Genomic DNA, 20,664 nt, shown 5'->3' on the forward strand with positions numbered 1-20,664 from the left:
TCAGAAAGTGCCAGTAGCAGACTTTGGAGGCAATTCTCTGATGACAATCACTTTAGTAGTATTCAAAGGGGTCAAACAACTGGTCAGGAAATCAGGGGATCCTTTGTTGGCACAGAGTGCAAGACTCTATCACTCTGCCTATATTCAGTTACTGGTCACAGCCCCCCAGCTAAAAAGGATACTATCTCACCAATGAATTACCTGAAAGCCAGGATCCAAAAAAAAAAAAAAAAAGATTCTAGAAATCATATTGCAAGAAATTATCACAGAAAACTGCCCTGATATCATAGATAGAGGGTAAAATAAAAATTGAAAGAATCTACTCATTACCTCCTTGAAAGATATCCAAAATGAAAACTGTAAGGAGTATTATAACCAAAGGCTAGAGTCCCTAGGTCATGGAGAAAATACTGCAATCAAAGGGAAAAAAATTCAAATATCATGGAGTCACTATTGGGATAGGACAATATTTGGCAGCTTCTACATTAAAGCATTAAAGGACTTGGAATGTGATATTCTGAAGAATAAAGGAGCTAAGGTTACAACTAAGAATAATTTACTAGCCAAACTGCATATAATCCTTCACAGGGTGAGGGTGGGGGGGAATGGATATTCAAGGAAATAAAGAAATTCCAGGCATTCTTGACAAAAAGACCAGAGCTAAACAGAAAATTTGACTTTCAGATTACAAGACTTGGAAAGAGTAAAAAGTGGACAAGGAAGAGAGCTTTTATACTGCCAGGGAAAACTTTACTCTCATTGAAATTGGCTCAAAAATAATATATACACTTGGTTGGGTATAGAAATCTATCTTGCCCTATGGGAAATTAGAAGGGGAGAAGGATCACGGAAGGGAAGGTGGATTGGGGGAGGTTGTTATGGGTCAGAACTCTGAACTTGAAACAAAGGATGCTTATAGGGTACTGAGTGGAATTGAAAAGACAGTGGTTAAATCTAGTTGAGCATTGATATAATCCTACAACAAATAATGGGTTCCTAGTGATGTAATGATTGAGTTATACTCAATATACAGCATATAAGCAAGAAGCTCTCAGGGCCAAAAGAGACAAGTGGACAGAAGGCTGGAGCACAAACCCTTGGACTCAAGAGAGATTCATCCCATCTCATACCACTTGGGTGGCAGGCTCTCCTCCTTCACTTCTCCATTGAAACCAAGACTCGGGAAAAATAGCTGAGCCTCAAGTGAAGGAGACAAGACTTTGAAGGAGACAATAAAGGATTTGGACTTTAACTCCTGGCTGCATTTGTGATGATTACTAAACTGAAACGAAAGCTGCTCCCAGAGAATTCCAAGAGAATCCCAACAAGAGAATATTACATTTTAGAGGGAACATTAAGAAGTCAAAAACAAAACAGCCTTTTTTTTTATTTAAAGCTTATTTTCAAAATATATACATGGACAATTGTCAACATTCAGCCTTACAAAATCTTGTGTTCCAAATTTTTTCCCTCCCTTCCCCTAGACAGCAAGTTTTAAACAAGTGCAATTCTTCTATACATATTTCCACAAATCATACTACACAAGAAAAATCAGATCAAAAAGGGAACATGAAAAAGAAAACAAAATGCAAGCAAATAACAAAAAGTGAAAATACTATGTTGTGGTCCACACTCAGTTCCCACAGTCCTCCCTCTGGGTGCAAATGGCTCTCTTCATCACAGCATCATTGAAACTGGCCTGAATCATCTCTTTGTGGAAGAGGGCCACGTCCACCAGAATTGATCACTGTATAATCTTCTTGTTGCCATATACAATGATCGCCTGGTTCTATTCACTTCACTCAGCATCAGTTCATATAAGTCTCTCTAAGCTTTTCTGAAATCTCCCTGCTAATCGTTTCTTACAGAACAATAATATTCCATAACATTCATATACCACAATTTATTCAGCCATTCTCCAATTGATGGCATCCACTCAGTTTCCAGTTTCTTGCCACCACAAAGAGGACTGCCACAAGCATTCTTGCACATACAGGTCCCTTTCCCTCCTTTAAAATCTCTTTGGGATATAAGCCCAGTAATAGCACTGCTGGATCAAAGGGTATGCAATTTGAAAGCCTTTTGGGAATAATTCCAAACTGCTCTCCAGAATGGTTGGATCTGATCACAGTTCCGCCAACAAAGCATCAGTGTCCCATTTTCCCACATCCCTTCCAACATTCATCATTATCTTTTCCTGTCATCTTAGCCAATCTGAGAGGTGTGCAGTGGTACCTCAGAGTTGTCTTAATTTGCATTTCTCTGATCAATAGTGATTTGGAGCATCTTTTCATATGACTAGAAATGGTTTCAATTTCTTCATCTGAAAATTGTCTTCATATCCTTTGACCATTTATCAATTGGAAAATGGCTTGAATTCTTATAAATTTTAGTCGATTCTCTATATAGCAAAACAAACAAAGGGTAAAAGGGGAGAGAAGGATCAATGGGGGAAAATAGGATGGAGGGAAATAGACAGTAATTGTAGCTATGAACTCACCCATAAAATACCTGGATAGTACAGTGGGTTAAAAACTCAGAATCTGGGGCAGCCAGGTGATGCAATGATAGAGCACCAGCCCTGAATTCAGGAGGACACGAGTTCAAATCTGGTATCAGACACTTAACATTTCCTGGCTGTGTGATCCTGGGCAAGTCACTTAACCCCAATTGCCTCAAAAAAAAAAAAAAATCAGAATCTGACAATAAGTTCTTAGGGTTTTTCTTTTCTTTTTTATTATAATTTTTAATAAAGAAAACATATGCATGGGTAATTTTTCAACACTGACTCTTGCAAAACCTTCTGTTCCAACTTTTCCCCTCCTTCCCTCCACCCCCTCCCCCAGATGGCAGGTAGTCCCATACATGTTAAATCTGTTAAATTATATGTTAAATACAATATACGTATACATATTTATACAGTTATCTTGCTGTATAAGAAAGATTGGATTTAGAAAGAAGGTAAAAATAACCTGAGAAGAAAAAACAAAAATGCAAGCAAACAATAACAGAAAGAGTGGAATGCTATGTTTTGGTTCATACTCATTTCCCAGTGTTCTTTTGTTGGGTGTAGCTGGTTCTGTTCATTACATGTCAATTGGAACTGATTTGGAGTTAGGTAAATCTAACCAAAAAATAAGAAGAAATTAAAGAAACAAATAGAATTTTTTAAAAGTTAGATATGATAGAACTCTGGAGAAAACTGAATGAGAATAGAAAGGAAAATGTCTTTTTCTTAGTGGTACACTTGGACAAAAAATGTCCGTGTATTAGGGCATAAAAACCTCACAATTAAATGCATAAAAGCAAATACTAAATGCATCCTTTTCAGACTATAATGCAATAAAATTATATTCCAATAAAGGGCTAAGATTAGAAGGAAAGCAAAAAGCTTTGGGGGGGGGGCATTTTTGTAGCAAGAGAGAATTGAATCAAATTTATAAAAATACAGATCAATCCCCAACTGATAAATGGTCAAAGAATATGAACAGGCAGTTTTCAGAAGAAATGAAAGCTATTTCTAGTCTTATGAAAAAAAAATGTTGATTAGAGAAACAAATTAAAACAACTCTGAGGTACCATATCATACCTATGAAATTGGCTAATATGACAGGAAAAGAAAATGACAAATGTTGAAGGGAATCTGGAAAAATTGCTATACTAATGCACTATGAACTGATCCAAACTTTCTGAGGAGCAATTTGGATAATATATTTTCAAAGGAGATCTAATAATACCACTACGAGGTCTATATCCCAAAGAGATAAAAAAAAAAAAAAAAAAAAAAAAAAAAAAAAAAAAAGGAAAAGGATCTATATATACAAAAATATAGCAGTTCTGCTTTTGTTTGCTTTGAGCTTTTCTTTCCACTTATATTATTTAAAGTTAAATCTGAACCCATCCATATAAATCTTTGCATGTAAAGTTTGTAGGATTTTTTTTTTAATGCACTGATTAGAAGAAAGTTTAATGCAAAAAATTAGGCCAACTTTGAAACCAATATGTTGAATTTGTTATATGCTTAAAAATAAAATAGGTTTTATGAAGTTGATTAAAGATTTCGTTTACAAACTTCCTTTTCCCTATTCCTCATATATGAAACCATTCATATTTGTTGATATTTATCAAGCTCAGAGTAGCAAAAAATAAAAATATATAACAAAGAGAGAAAATAACAAAATCAATGACTCTCATGATAAGAATGTCTGGCTCCCTGGGAGGTCGGTGAGGGATGGTGATATTTTTTTAAGGGCAAATATCTTCCTATCCATTCCATCTATCTCTCTGCAAATTAACATGTGTAGCCCCAGGATGTTGGGAGAGAGCTTTAGGGGCAGAGCCAAAACCAGGCTGAATTCTTTCCTTGGCTGATTTGCCCCACCCAGGAATGCCTGCTCTCTCATGCTATTTCCAGGTCATGGTGACAGAAGAGAGAACGTTGCTCAGATTAGAAAGGATGTGCTTGTCCCTATATATAGTCTGTCCTTTAAACAGAGAAACCAGGATGGAGGGTCATGACTGATATGTGGAGGATCTGGTATGAAAAACTCAATTCCATCTAATCATAGTATCAGACATATAGAGTTACCATCTGCTTTTAAAAATATATTAATTTTTAAAATAAATTTTTTCTCTTCTTCCTACTGTCATCCCTGTAAAAAAAAATCCTCATAAATAAATACACGTAAATCCAACAAAACAAATTTCCAAAAATATGTCTCATTCTGTATTTTAAGTCTGTTGTTCCCTGGCAAGAGGTAAGTAGCCATTTTCCTGTTTCATCATGACTTCTCTAGACTTAGGTCCACCACCTTCTCATCCCCTTCTCCCACTCCCAAACACAGAGCCTGGTTCCAAGCAGCTAGCCCAATATCACTCCCAAAAGCTCTTACTAGGCCTCCATCTCTGAGACCCCTGTGGGCTGAGGCTGAGGTGAAAGTCTCCTAACACTTCTTACTTCTGGAGATCTTGCCCTAGGTTAAAGAGGAGCACAAGTAGAAGCTGGTTCCATTGTGCCCTCCTGCCCCCAATCCATTCTTCAGGCTCATTATCATTATTACATGGCTTCTTTAAAAACAATTAAAAAAATTTTTTGTTGTTGTTGTTATTCACTTGACTTCTTTTTTTTTTTTTTAATTTTTTATTATATATATATTTTTATAATATTATCCCTTGTATTCATTTTTCCAAATTATCCCCCCCTCCCTCTATTCCCTCCCCTAGATGACAGGCAATCCCATACATTTTACATGTGTTACAATATAACCTAGATACAATATATGTGTGTAAATCCCATTTTCTTGTTGCACATTAAGTATTAGCTTCCGAAGGTATAAGTAACCTGGGTAGACAGACAGCAGTGCTAACAATTTACATTCACTTCCCAGTGTTCCTTCTCTGGGTGTAGTTATTTCTGTCCATCATTGATCAACTGAAAGTGAGTTGGATCTTCTTTATGTTGAAGATTTCCACTTCCATCAGAATACATCCTCATACAGTATTGTTGTTGAATTCACTTGACTTCTTAAAAAAAAAAAAAAAAAAAAGCATCCCTTTTCTGAAATTAAGCCTCTCCTTTGCAATTAAGTCCTTGGATTTTCACATGGGCCGCTTTCATTTGACATGAGGAGAGACCAAAAATTGGCTGTTCATTCAGATCCATACCCTCACCCAGAAAGATGCCCAAGAAATGTAACAGCTAAGCCCAAGTAAGATCCCCAACAGGTCAGAGCAGCTCCCTTCTACACTGCTATCTTCCTACCACACAAAACAGGCAGCCTCAAACATCATTTTCTCTTCTTCTCTATGGCTAGAAGCAGATCTGTTTATATCAGCTTTCAGACAAGAATCAAATTTTCTTAGAAACTACTTTTTCTGCTCTAAATCACAATTGATTAGAGAAGTGTAAATTAAAATAACTCTGAGATACACCTTATTCAAGGGGGGGAATGAGGGAATGCAGGAAAACTGGGACACTCATACATTGTTGGTGGAGTTGTGAAATGATTCAACCATTCTGGAGAGTAATTTGGAACTCAGTCTAAAAGGTCTATCAAACTGTGCAAACTCTTTGATGCAATGTTTCCATTGGTCTGTATTCCAAAGAAATCATCAAGGAGGGAAAAGGATCCACATGTGCAAAAATGTTTGTAGCAAACCTTTTGGTAGTGGCAAAGAATTGGAAAATGAGTAGCTGCCAATCAGTTGGGGAATAATTGAATAAATTATGGTATACAAAAGTAATGGAATATTATTGTTCTATATAAAATGATAAGCTGATTTTATTTTTTTAAAATTTATCTTTTTCCCCCTGAGGCTGGGGTTAAGTGACTTGCCCAGGGTCACACAGTTAGGAAGTGTACGAAGTGTCTGAGACCAAATTTGAACTCGGGTCCTGCTGAATTCAAGGTTGGTGCTCTATCCACTGCGCCACCTAGCTGCCCCTGAAAAGCTGATTTTAGAAAAATCTGGAAAATTTTACATAATGCTGAGTGAAACAAGTAGAATCAGGAATACATTGTCCACAGTAACAGCGAGATTGTGCAATCATCAGCTATGAAAAAGTTGGTTCTTCTCAGTGATAGAATAATCCCAGGCAATTCCAATAAACTTTGGACAGAAAACACCATCTGCATCCGGAGAGAGAACTATGGAAAATGAATGTAAATTAACATTCTATATCTCCTTTTTTTTCCCCCCTTTTTCTTTTGTGGTTTTCCCCTTTTGTTCTGATTTTTCTCTCCCAAGATGATTCATAAGAAATATGTATTATTCTTTTTTCTTATTAAGCAAGATAAATCTTGCATTTCTCCAGAGGCTAATAGTTATGTACAACATTGAAGGCTGGGGTGATTAATGAGTGGCTCAGGAGCCCATGAGGATTAGAATGGCAAAAAACCTCATTTAGGTGCTCCAAGTTTGTTTGGAAGAAAAGTTTCTAGAACTAGATACTAAGTTCCCCCTACTGTTTGGAGATTTTATGTATTAAAACCACCACCATACCCCTTCAAAATTGAGAGGATTAGACAATATTCCAATTCCAAGGTTCACAATCTAGGTTTTTGATGGATTTTGAAGAATCACTGCCAATGGGCATCTATTGCAGAGATAAGACCTCGCATTGGATTGTTGGCAACAGAGCAACAACCCACTGGCTCGTCATGTGTGGGCAAGCTGGGCAGTAAAAAAGTGGGGCCTCTACAGATAAGAAGCAGGTGGGATTTACTGCTTCAGTAAGGAAAGGGAATGGCTCATTCTCCTCACAGTTGCCTCTATCTGGGCAATGTCCCAAGCACCAGCCTTCTTCGGGAGGATTCCCATGGACAAATGGAAGAAAGATAGAGATTGAATGGAAAAGGAAACACACATTAACTTAAAACTTTGCATTTAAGAAATTTAATTGATCACAGTAAGACAATCAGGCTACAAAAACATTTTGTACATTGTTGTTTAAAAAGTCTGACACCCCCACCCATTACAAAAGCCATCAGTGTTTCATGTGTGTGTGCAAATGCCATTTCCCTAGGAAGCATCAGCCACAGCGGTGCAAAAGTTATCTTTAGATATAGGATGAGGAGAAAGACCCCAGAAAAAAAAAATTACCGTAGATGTGGAGGGTGACCCAAGAAATTAAAAAAAATAAATAAAGTGATTTTTAAAAAATGAGCGATAGTGGTCTCATCCAAATATACACAGAATCCACAAAAAGACATATTGTGTGCAAAAAAAAAAAAAATACTACACAAACAAATAACCTACTGACTGTACATGATGTTATTTACAAGCTTCAGAATGTCTTTCACAGCTTCTGACAATAGAAGGTTGTAGTGCTTTATATCTTTTTCTAGTCTAGTCTTTATGTCCTGTTTATTCCTACTTTCTTTAAACTGAAAAGGAAAGGGTCGGGGCAAGGGGTGAACAAACATTCACCAATCAGGAATGATGGGAGTTTGCCTGGCTCTCTCCAGTGTTATGTTCAACAAATATTTATTCAGGGTCCGTGAAGTGCAAGGCAAACAGAAGAAAGGCTGGCTGCTGCTATTCTTTCCAAAAGATTTCTAATTGAAAATATATAGCTGAACCCAGCATAAAGAGTGCTAGTCCTATGCAAATATTCTGGGCAAAGGGCACTGATTTAGGTGTGCTGAGGCAGCACATCTCCCTAAGTGAAGCAAAGTATTCAATTGTGCGCTCTAGAAGAGTTCAGAAGAAACACAAGGGGAGCAGACTTTTCAAATAACTTATTAGATGTGAGCTAGAAAGATAAAGGATGGCAATTTTAAACTGTATTTTAAACAATGACGTCTTGGCTTGGGTTTCCTGATTAATTTTTCCATTTGGAAATATTCAGAAGCACATGCATACATACACACACATACACACATACACACACACACTCACCCCTTCTCACTTACTAAACAGTATATAAAACACTGCAAATTAACAAATACAATGAAATCTTCTTGTTGGCAGTTTGAAATTGGTCATCCTGGCCAAGCCCTCATTATTAGTCAAAATAATATATACAAAGGCAACAGTGCAAAATCATAATAAAATATAAAATTTACAAATATACAACCCTGAACTGAAAAAGTGCAAAAAAAAAAAAAAAAGAGAGAGAGAGAGACAGAGAGACAGAGAGAGAGAGAGAGAGAGAGAGAGAGAGAGAGAGAGAGAGAGAGAGAGAGAGATACAAAATTCACCTATGAAAAGGAAGAAGGGTGAATGAGAGGGAATAAAAAATCCCCAAACAAAAAACTTCATATGATGACAGACTATGAACCCCCAAGACCAAAACGGTCTAGAAGGAGTTCACCTGATAGTGTCTGGCACATTGTAGAATGTTATACAATGAATGAGCAGAAACTACTGTAGATGAGTGGTTAAGTGACAGAGGTTAGGCTTGTTTTAGCCCAAGGTAACCCCATGTTTGTTTACAAGTCGCCTCTGAGGCAATTTAATGGCTTAAAAGAAGAGCACTGATGTGCTTGGAAGTTTGGGATTACGGGAGGGTGGGTGTCAGGACAGGTTGTCTACCAAGAACTCCAAGGTAGAAGTAAACACTTTCACTCCTGAGATAAAGGGATTGGGGGAGGGATGGGGTGCAGCACCTGACCAGGAGTAGCACCTGCTTCTAGCTGGAAGCCGCTGTGCTTTTAGTTCAGTTCCCAAGTCTTTATATTACTGAATTCTTCATCTTTTATCCAGGACTGTAGTAGAGGAAGCATCCAAATCCCACCAGAGAAATATTGCAGCCTTACATCCAGAGAATCACCTCCATCTCGTTTCCTGTTTTTCTTCTCCTTCACACGTAAGGGAAATTACCAACAAAACCCATTTGTTGGGATCAAGCGATCCCAACAGAAGCTTGACTGCCTTGCCTCCAAGATGAATAAATATATAAAACAAAACTTCCAGCAGACAGTCAGCTTAGCCCAGACACCACCAACGGAGCCCATTCCTCTGAGGGTGACTAGGAGTAATGGCTTTGTTATTTTTTGTTTTTTTGTTTTGCTTTCTCTTCTTTCTTTAGGTAGGAGGATATTAGTTAGGTCCCTTGGAAAGTAGCAGCAGTGGCTGCCCTGGCAGGTGAGCAGTTCATAAAGGAACAAGGAAAGAGAAGGCATTTTCCTTCCATAAATAAGCAGCAACTTTTGGTAAAAGGCACTTCTTGTGGCAACCGTTCATGCAATATCGTCTTCCAGGCTCACCATCTGTCTCTGTAAATGCAAAAAGGAGAATTTAGGAATGGCCATATTGTTTCTTCTACCCTGTTGTCAAAACACCCCCTCGGAAGTCTTCCCACACCAAAACAAGGGAAGAGGTTTGGTTCTGTCCCACCAGGAGTGGGACAAATAATCTACAGAGGCAGGATAGTATGAGGGGGAAAAGCACTCAAAAGTCTTGTACCTGTCCCAGCTCATCCTGTGAACCTGTGCAAATCACTTAATCTCCATTTATTCAGCCTCTACCATGTGCCGAGCACTGTGCTAATCACATTACAAATATCTCATTTGATACACACAACAACCCTTAAAAGTAAGTATTCTTATTATCCCCATTTTATAGCTAGATAAGCTGAGACAGGTAGAGGTTAAATGATTGCCCAGGGTCACACAGATAATGTCTGAGGCTCAAATCTTCCTGACTCCAAGACCATTCTTCTATCTATTGTACCACTTAACTGCATTCAAATTTGAAGGGGTTACATATGAAAAAAAAATCATTAAAAACTATTTTTGTAATGGCCTTTCTCCCAAAAAAGTAAAGAGCTGTCCATCAAATGGGGAAAGGTTTAATAAATTATTGTATATAAATGGAATGAAATACTATTGTGCCATAAGAAATAATGATAGAAGAGTTTCAGAGAAACTGAGGCAAAATAAAGTGTGTAGAACCAGAACAATTTATACAATTATAACAATACTCTAAAGATAAACTGTTCTGAAATGACTGATTCAATGACCACCCTTGATTGCAGAGAACTAGCAAAGAAGCATGCTCCAGAAAGAGAGACCAGGTTGGACTTAAGGTGTAGAATTAGACAAACATTTTTGGACTTGGCCCAATGTGGAAATTTATTTTTCTTGGTTATACATATTTGTTACGAGGGTTTTGCTTTTTCATCTTTTTTTTTTTTTTTAATGGGAATACAGAATAGGGGAGGAACATCAAGTTTTGCTTATTGAAAAAAATAAGTAATAAAAAACTCTAAAGTGTTAAGTCAAGATGATCTCTCTGTTACCCTCAGTCTTTAAAAGTACAACACAGATTCCCCCCTACAGGGAAGGCAAAGTCTGTATACCATGAGATTTATCACAGGACCTGGCATACAGTATGCATTCAATGAATAGTTATCAGAAGAATGACTGAGTGAACAAACACGCCAATTACCGAGGGGTATGTGTAGCCATCTTGACTTCTACAGATGTGAACTTCATCCTCTGTGGTCTTTTGATAGACAGGATTATCAAAATTTATACTATTGATGTTCCTGAGTCGCCACTTCTTCCATACCACGTATGCTCCGAAGCAAATCAAAGAGATCAGAACTGGAGAAAGGAAGAAGAAACACAATGGGATGTAAGCTACTTGAGAGCAGGAGCTATTTTTCATTTTGTCATTGTCTCAGCAGTCTCTAGCAAAATCCCTATTAAGATCATATGGGATTATCTTTTAAATGTCACTAACCTATGACATAGGGACACTCCTATTAGTCATATACTTCAAGGTCAAAAGCATAGAAAAAGATCCCATAAATGAAAAAAAAAAATGACAGCAAAAACATTTTTTGCATTTAAAAAAAAAATCTTACCAAAAAACTAGAAGGAAAGTAAATATATACCAACTGGGGAATGGTTGAACATATCACAATGAATAGAAAATTATTATAAGAAATTGAAGAAATCTGAGAAATCTGATAAGACATGTATGAACTGATGCACAGTGAAGATGTCTGGCAGAGAACTGGAGATCAGTTTACAAAAAAAAGACTGAAAAACTTCAGAACTCTGATCAATATCATGACCAATCATGGAGGACTGACAAATACACAATAAGGCATTTCTTTTTTTTTTCTTAAAAGGCATATATTTCGTCTTGCTTGGGTATGTTACCTAGTTATAAGGAGGGTTCTACTGTGGGGGAAGGAGCCAAAGTCCCAGAGATGGTGTGAAGGCAAATAAACTTCTCTGATCAAAAATTTTCATTGCTTTCCTACTGTCTCCCAAGTTAAGTTTTAGGAGTTCTCCACAACTTGGCACCTCATTTCACTTCATTTTATGCTCTATCCAAACCTGGTTATTTAGTGCTCTTTGATTATCCCACGTACTTTAGCACCTCCATGCCTTTGCTTAAGTAAATGTCCTCCCAATCTCTCTTCACTTACTGAATACTGTATCTATTCATGAAGATCAATCCAAAAGCTCCAAATTTTAACCTCCAAAGTTAACAGTATGCACTGAATAAATCTGGTGGCATACATGAAATATAGTCTTTGGTGGGATTGGAAGAAAGGTTAAAAAACTGTTCTGAGATGAGGGAATTTATCCTTGCATGCTAACTGCATCTTACCTATTGGTAAAACAATGTATAGAGCTTTGGATCCACCTTGATGTTCTGGAGTGTCTTGCATACCCATTGGATTTTGTACTGCTGAAGAGAAAACACAGGAGTAAGCCACATTACAAAGAAGGGAAAGGAGAAAAAACAAAAAACACAATGCATTATTAGTTTATGAGTGAAAGAGTGAACTGAACTATATAATTGTGCTGCTTTTAAAAATTCAAATGATTCAACTCCCATCTACTGAGAAAAAGTGGACTTTTAAGTCCTCAGACTAAATCCTTTAATTATCTTGTTGGGTGAAAGTGGACAACCTACAGACAGCAGCAGACAGAGTGAGTGCTGGGGCCGCAGGTCAGCAAGACCCAAATCAAAATCTCACCATTCATATGAGGTGTGTATGCTTGGGCAAGTTCACACAATGACTATCAACCAATAAACATTTATTAAGGACTTACTATGAGCCAAGCATTGCACTAAGTGCTGCATCCCATACAATTCTCCCTCTACTATCCATAAGGACTTTTAATACCATTGGGGAAAATGAGCCATCAGGGATGTTTGCCTCTGAGATGCTATGACAACTCCTACATTTTGGGGGAAGATCTCATTCATTTTTCACTGTGCTGGTGACCTAAGGGAACCTTAGCTCAATTTAAAGTTCTCTTCAAAGTTGTAGAAGCTTACCTTTGTGGGACATTGTAACCATTTCTGCTGTTGTGAGATCAGGAGTGCCATTTTTGGTGGTTGGCTTCCGAGTTGTTACAGTTGTTACTAACCGGTCAAGAGTGGTCGATTTAGAATGGGGAGCCTTTGCTGTGGTAGAAGTAGCGGGTACAGTCGCTTCTGTAGGAATAGAAATGTCCTAAGTATCAGTAAGATTCTACTAACACAACTCAGCCCAAGACCAAAACCGAGCTTCCTCGAAATCCTGTGCAGATCCTGGGATAAGCACGTGGGTGAAAAAAGGGAGACTGAGGCAGAATATCAAAGATGTAATGAAACTTAGCTAAAGGGAAAACCATCCCCCTCCAAAATCAGTTGTTCACTCACTAGGATAAATTCCCTTGAAATGATCAGGGATTCCTGAAGTCTCTTACCTTTGATACACTTTCTCATGTCTGCAGCCAGGTACATGCCATCAGGACAGGCACAGGTGAATTTGGGGGAGTGGGAGTTGATCTGTGGAGCTGGAAGGCACAGATACTGGCAGCCCCCATTGGGGAGAGAAGTCTTCTCACACCAGTTCACCCCTGAAAGGCCAGGAAATACAGAGGTGAGCAAGCACCAGACTGCATTGAGCATTCTCTACAAATATATGGCACAAAGATCACAAGGACAAAAACCAAAGCAATCTCTTGCCATCATGGAATCCATGTTCTTCTTAGAAGAAACATGTGGAGCACCATGAATAAATGAAAATGGAAAGACTTCCAAAGGAGATCAGCAAGGTAAGCCAAGAAACAGAGACACGAAGGAAGAGTTTCAAGGTGCCTTGGAATCCCAGGAAAGTCAGTCTAGTACCTGTAGGCTGGGTGAGGTTGTGATAGAGAACAATGTCCTCAGGAGACAACAGATCTTCTGCCACCAAAATGATATCGGATCCCGTGAGGCGATTTGCACTGAAAATGGCTTCATTCATAATATCTGTCCAGAAGACTTTATCCTAAGGGAGCATTTAAGAACAATAGTATGTTTTAACCAACAGATTTTCTCCAATAGCCATGAAGCCCCTTTGAAGCCCAAATCTCTCTGGCCCTCAGGTAGACATGCATATGCACAAGGAAGCTGTGAGAAAAGGTCAATCTTCTCTCCTCTACAGGAGGGCTTCTTTTTGTTAAAGGCAAGAATAACAGAACCCCTGATCCACTAAGACTGACTGGAGAAATCCCAAGGACTCTGTTCCCTCTGATCTCTCATAAATAAAAATTATATCTGAGCAAGGTCATAGAATCAAAGGATCATAGACCCAAAATGAAGGGACTTTGGATGTCTTAACTCCTTATTTTAGAGATGAGGAAGATTATTTGATTCGTCCCAAATTATACAGAGAATAGTAATAATAATACCAGCTAACTATTTTCTATAGCACTTTAAGAAGTGCAAAAAAGCACTTTTGTACATATTATTTCAGGTGATCCCACAACAACCTTGTGATATAAAAACAATTATTTTCTACATTTTACAGGATAAAGGGCACATCAGAAAATCAAGGCTGAGATAAGTAAAGTGTCGTGGCCAGGGTCACATAGTCAATAACTATCTGAGGAAGAATTCATATTCTGTTCATCCTGAATCCAAGTCCGGCCCTTTATTCAGATCAGATCAGTGTCTTTTTCCATTATACAATTTATTTTCCTTTCATTCAAGGGGTTAAACCAGAAAATGTAGAAGGATCTGATATACTTTGCAAATAATTTAAACAGAAAAAAAAATTACATATGTATTATGAGATAGAAGTGGGGGGGAAAAGGGAAAGGAAGGAGGGTTCTTTAAAACTCCAGTAGGAGGGGGCAGCCAGTGGATAGAGGACCAGCCTTGAATTCAGGAGGACCCGAGTTCAAATCTGGTCTCAGACACTTAACACTTCCTAGCTGTGTGACCCTGGGCAAGTCACTTAACCCCAGCCTCAGGGGAAAAAAAAAAACTCCAGTGGGAAACACTCCTGGCCAAATCTCTGCATTAAAAGTTTATTCCTCATAATTAAGCATTCAGAACAAACCTTGTTTCCTGAAAAGAAACTTGCTTATAAGCAAAACAAGTTCCTTCCCCTGGATTATCACAATACCAAAATTGCCTCAAAGCCTCACCTCAAAGATTGCCAAGGAGAATGGGTGTGCAAGTTTGTGTTTATCTTCTAATACAATCCTCCTGTTTCCACCATTGACATCCACGCTGGAGATGGAATGGAGTTTGGAGTCAACCCAATAGAGACGTTCACTGGAAAGATCTAGAAATGAGACAGGGATGAGGTGAGAACAGCATGTAGACACCTGAACTCCGGGCCTCTAAACACTTAGAGCTTCTTGGCAGTTAGCTGCTTTGAAGAAGCTCCTGCTTTCTCTCTCTTATGGCCAGCTTCCAGCTACAAAAAAATGCAGAATTTCATCTGTGTGGGCATTATATTCCTTGCCACTATTGAGTGACACTTAATGAATTAAGTATCATTTAGTAATTAATTAAGATTATTCATTAGGATCACTATAACCTCTCTTTACCTTGGCAGATCATTTTTATGAGTAGTCCAAAATACATAATTCCTCAACTTTCTGGGAAGCAGTGGTCTGCACTGAGGGAGGCTGGACAATAGACCACTCTGCTGGGCCTGAATCAGACTGGCCCTGCAGTTCATGTTTTACTCATAGACTCAAGAACTCAAGGTCACTTCCATACCACAATCAAGCATCCAGAAAGGACAGTAATGGAGGTTATAAAGTTATCCCTATGCTAAAGATATCCACATAAACAGCTGTGAAAGCAGCTGCTAAGGGATGAGATATATTACAAAAAATGTAGTTATCATATGTCTCTTCATTTCTCATCTTTAGAAAAAGATGAAAGATTGAAATTTCTGAGAAATTTTTCTGCAATTTAAACATCGTGTTACAAAGTGGGAAAAAAGTTTTGTTTAGGGGACTTTCTTTTTAAGATTTTGCTATCTTCCTCTTAGCACTAAAGGGATAGAGAAGTAGGAATTAGAGAAGTAGGAATATTCAATGGTGCCCTCACTGTTAGATGTGGTCACTGAATTAGCTGATTTGGCTTAAATATCTTTCTTTGTTACAAGGCAAAAGGCATTAAGAGGAAATGAATATTTCCCTTTCTATAATATGGGGATAATAGATAAGAAGTTCCCACCTCTACTTCTTTGCAGAAGAACAGAACCGCATATAGTATCAGACTTTTTCAAGTGCTGGTTAGTTTTTTTTTTTAACCTTTTATTTTTTATTCTTTGTAAAAAAGATGGCTTCTGGGGAGGGGGAAAAAGAAAGGGCACATGAGGAAATGAAAGCAATGTAAAAACAAGATATATCCCAAAGAGTATTTCACCTGTTATTAAATGGGGTAATAGCACTGACCTCACAGGGTTACTATGAAGATCAAATGAGGAAATATATGTTGCCTATTTTGCAAACCTTAAAGAACTACATAAATGTTGGCTATTATTATAGCATTTTTAGTTCTAGAAAATTACAATAAAATTTAAGCAAAAAATAATCAAATCTGGAGGGTTCAAAATGGAGTGATATAGAAGCACTTTGCATTTTATCATCATCCTCTTGTTTATTCCCAAACAATACCTATCTCACTAAGAAATCCTTCAGTTCCAAGTCAGAGGCATTTACTTTTTAATATTGTATTGGCAGAAGGGGATTGCTTTTTCTGACACATTTCCTCATTTAGCACAACATACCAAGAGTGATTCCGTTGGGCCACTGTATATTTTCTGTCACCAGGGGGAAGCTGTCAACTCCATTCAGACCACCTTTCCCAATTTTGGCAGGAGTTCCCCAGTCTGTCCAATACATGAAGCTAAGAGGGAGGAGGGGAAAAAAAAGAATAGACATTAAAACTGAGAGAATTAAGCATTTCAGAATTAAAAGAGAACTAGGGAGTCATCTAATCCAATTTATATCTGAACAAGAATCCCTTTTGCCACACACCCAGCAGTTTTGCTTGAGGATCCCTACTAAGGGAAAACTGACCACTCTTACAGTAGCTCATTCCATTTTGGGAAAACTTTATTTAAATCATACTTCACAGTAGCATTATAGATTTCAGAGCTGGAAGGGAAATTAATATTTAGATAGGAATTCAACTCTCAACCAGTACATAAATCCCTTTTTTCCTCACAATAAGCCTGAATCTGTTTCTTTGCAATAAACAGACATCCCATTCCTCCCACATCTGCCTTCTGGAGGCAAACAGCACAAATCTCATCTCTCTCTCTGCATTAGCCCGTCAAATACTTGAAGGAAGCTATTAAGCCTACCAAATCTTATCTTCTTAGGGTAAATATCTCTACCTCTTCCCACATATTCTTCTATAACAAGAGCCAGCCTGAAGGTTTCACCAAGTAGGGAGACAGCATGACACGTACCTATAATGGCCAATCTACAGCTCAGTGACTCTGAAAACTTTAAAGTGGGAAGCAGGAGGTGGAATATTGTCCATATTTACTCTACTATTCTTGTATCCTTCAGTTATTCCTACTGCCTTGCTCTATATAAGTCAAGAAGATTCTAGAATTTCAGAGCCACTTTAGAGCTTATCTGGGCCAACTTCTGGTGCAACATGCAAGAGCTGTCTATAGTGCATCCTAAGCTGCACTCCAATTTGGGGGGATTTTTTTAGGGAAATTTAAACAGTGGTATCAAACTGTTACTTCACATGAGCTTGTGGCCAACTAAAAATCCCAAGTATTTTTATATGAAAAACTATCAAAACAGTCTCTTGTATTTGTACAAATGACTCTTCCAAATGAAAGGAAAGACTAACTCCCATCGATTGGATGGCTCACTTACATAAAACAACAGAAGCCAAGGAAGTCTGGGAAGGACTCTTGGCTGTGCTACTAATTGCTTGTGTGGATTTGAGCCAAGCACTAAATCTCTCTGCTCTTCACCTTACTTATCTGTAAAATGAAGTATACTAGATAACTCTTTAAGATTCCTTCTACTTTTAAAATTCTATGATCCTAAAAAGGAATTTCCAAAAGAGTCAGACTACTTTCTGTGTGCTGGTTGGCTGGGTTCTCATGGTATTATATATATCATCTGAGATATAACCCCCCCCCATCACTTCATAAAAAGCTAGTTTTGCTATTCAGGGGCAAGGTCTCACTCATGGGAAAATTACAATTACTAGATTCCACCTTCTTTCCTTTCTCCCCAAATCCCCACAGAACATCAGGTCACATCTAGAAATACATACCCATGAACTGGGTCTACCACAATGGCCCGTGGTTTTGCGCCTTCCTGCTTGAAAAGTGTCTTCCTCTTAGAGCCCTTAGTATTGGCTACAGAAATGGTACCAAGGACAGAGTCTGTCCAGTAGAGATTCCCATGGATCCAATCAACTGCAATGCCATCTGGAGCCTGAATATCCCCACTGATCACGGTGTCATGAGTGGAAAAACTGTGGGCACTGTCAATTTCAGAGCTAGAATCAAAGAGATCAAAGAAATTAGGAAAAGATGTGAGTTTCTTCTTTACTCCAAAGTCTTTGGGTTTGTTTAGCTGGTGAGGAAATCTTGAAGGTAAAAGAGAATTTACAAAGAAATTTTGTAATTTTAAATTTTTGAAATTTTAAAAATTTTGACATTTTAATTTTTAAAAATTTAATTTTAATTATTTTTAAACTTTTTTTTAAATTTTTAAAAAAACCACATAAAATCCACTTTTCTTTTACCTATAGATCTTCTTCTGTGAGAGGTCAGACCAGTAGATCTTATTGCTGGCAACCTCCATGTCCAAGGCTACGACATTCTTCAGATTTGGAATGAGGCTAATGTATTCACTTCGGTCCAGAGTCATCTTCCTCACTTCGTGGCGGTTGGTGAAAAAGAGGTAGGCAATGGTGCCTAGGACATGAGGAGAAGCAGATTAATTTGAGAAGAGGGGCCCTTTGGGGCAGCCAGATGGCAAAGTAGCTAGAAGTCAGGAGGACCTGAGTTCAAATCTGTTCTGATACTTTCTAGCTGAGTAACCCTGGACAAGTCACTTAACTCCAATTGTCTCATCCTCCTCCCCCCCCCCAAAAAAAAAGAAGAAGAGGAAGAGGAAGAAGAAGAAGAGGAAGAGGAAGAAGAAGAAAAGAAGAAGAAGAAAGAAGAAGAAAGAAGAAGAAAGAAGAAGAAAGAAGAAAGAAGAAAGAAGAAGAAGAAGAAGAAGAAGAAGAAGAAGAAGAAGAAGAAGAAGAAGAAGAAGAAGAAGAAGAAGAAGAAGAAGAAGAAGAAGAAGAAGAAGAAGAAGAAGAGGAAGAAGAAGAAGAAGAAGAAGAAGAAGAAGAAGAAGGAAGAAGAAGAAGGAAGAAGAAGAAGAAGGTCCTCCCTGGAACTCCATAAACTCTGAACTGAAAAATTACATATGCAAGTAATCCAATATCTGTGAGCAACAACTATTCCATTAGAGGAAAACTGGTAATAAAACTCTACAGACTCAGAATTTTGCTCACTTTTACAATCAGAAAAAAAAAAAAAAAAAAAAAGCAGAGAATGGATAGAAATTTAAGGCAATGGTTCTTAACCTCTATCATACTTAACAATCTTATTGAGGAGTTACACAATCTGACTTTCATTTTACAGATGAAGAACCTGAAGTCCAGCTTTACCCAAGGCTATAAAGTAAGTACAAAGCAGGGCCAAGATTTGAACTCAGACTCAGAAAATCCCATCCAGGGAGAGAGCATGATCTCTTAGTATTTCAGAAATTTCAAACTTCAGGATTTTCATTAAAGTCATGAAATATATCCCACCCACCCCCTTTTTTAAAAATTAAGTTTCTAGAGTGAAAAGATATTCCTGACAAATAGTCAGTGAGTGACTAGAGATATTTTCTATTCCTTTTATGTACCAGAAACTTCAGTAAATAACCTGCTACAGAATTATAAGGGGACACTGTGTAACAAAGAGCTGTTGGAAGGGAAGTCAGAAGACATGCAATCAATCTCCTGACTACTCCAATATAGATTACTATCTATATAAACTTGGGCAATACACTTAAATCCTGTGAGTCCCGATTTCCTTATCTGTAAGGTAAGAAGAATAACCTCCTTCCTTGCCTGCCTTCCCTCTCTCACCCTGTGGTTATAGGTGGCCCAAGTGACAAAGCAGACAGTGGAGGGGACTTTGCAAACTGCAAAAAGCCATGCACATGTTAGGAGCCACTGTTAAATGCTGAAACAACGTGCTTTATCTAAGGCAAGCTCCCGAAAACAAGTTCAGTCAGGGTACTCCCCAGGGGGGCTGTTCATTAATTGCTCAACAGTTTTCAAGAGTGAACACTCCTCCCGGTCTCACTTTGATCTGTTTTTTCATTTTGAGTTTCTATGACAAAGTTCAGGTGTTGAAATCCCTTGTTCCCCAGAGCCATCAGCAGTATTTCTCACTCGTTCCTCTGTCGTATTATCTCCCACACCCTCCCACTTCACTGCAAAGATCAAAAGCTTTGGGCTCACCAATGGCCTTGCAGGTCTTTGTGATCGGGTCAGTTTGGTAGCCTTCACTGCATTCACACTTGTAACTTCCCGGGAGATTCACACAGAGTTGGCTGCAGATGTCTGGGTTCTGACATTCATCAATATCTGAAAATAAACATAATAACAACCATGATGATAATAATAATGGTAACAATAACAATCATGGCCAACATTTATATAAAGCTTTAGTTTCAAAAGGACATTACAAGGTATTAATCCATTCAATCTGCATAACTACCCTGGAAGGTACATGTTATTATTATTCCCATTTTAAAAATGAGGAAACTAAGAAGGACAAATGTTAAGTAATTTTCCCAGTTTCGTACAGAGCTAGCAAGTATTAAGGTGAAATGTGAACTCAGGTCTTCCTGACTCCAGTCCCAGAATTCTAGCCCACGTGTC

At 38.0% G+C, this 20,664-nt stretch overlaps 1 protein-coding gene across 2 annotated transcripts in view; it reads right to left on the bottom strand.

Annotated features, from left to right (window-relative positions):
* Positions 1–7,379: 7,379 nt before the first annotated feature.
* Positions 7,380–20,664, bottom strand: part of LDLR (low density lipoprotein receptor) — a 36,388-nt gene continuing 23,103 nt past the window's right edge. The window contains exons 8-18 of one of the 2 annotated variants that reach the window (XM_074311675.1): positions 20,242–20,367; positions 18,475–18,646; positions 17,998–18,225; positions 16,478–16,596; positions 14,874–15,013; positions 13,588–13,729; positions 13,164–13,316; positions 12,751–12,909; positions 12,073–12,153; positions 10,894–11,051; positions 7,380–9,719 (exon numbers count right to left, since the gene is read on the bottom strand). In XM_074311675.1, the coding sequence (XP_074167776.1) occupies positions 9,684–9,719; positions 10,894–11,051; positions 12,073–12,153; positions 12,751–12,909; positions 13,164–13,316; positions 13,588–13,729; positions 14,874–15,013; positions 16,478–16,596; positions 17,998–18,225; positions 18,475–18,646; positions 20,242–20,367 (1,514 nt within the window). In that variant the 3' untranslated portion in view covers positions 7,380–9,683. The remainder of the gene's footprint in view (positions 9,720–10,893; positions 11,052–12,072; positions 12,154–12,750; positions 12,910–13,163; positions 13,317–13,587; positions 13,730–14,873; positions 15,014–16,477; positions 16,597–17,997; positions 18,226–18,474; positions 18,647–20,241; positions 20,368–20,664) is intronic. The other variant, XM_074311685.1, reaches the window with a different exon arrangement.

Source organism: Sminthopsis crassicaudata, chromosome 1, assembly GCF_048593235.1.
Source record: "Sminthopsis crassicaudata isolate SCR6 chromosome 1, ASM4859323v1, whole genome shotgun sequence".
Classification (NCBI taxonomy): Eukaryota; Metazoa; Chordata; class Mammalia; order Dasyuromorphia; family Dasyuridae; genus Sminthopsis; species Sminthopsis crassicaudata.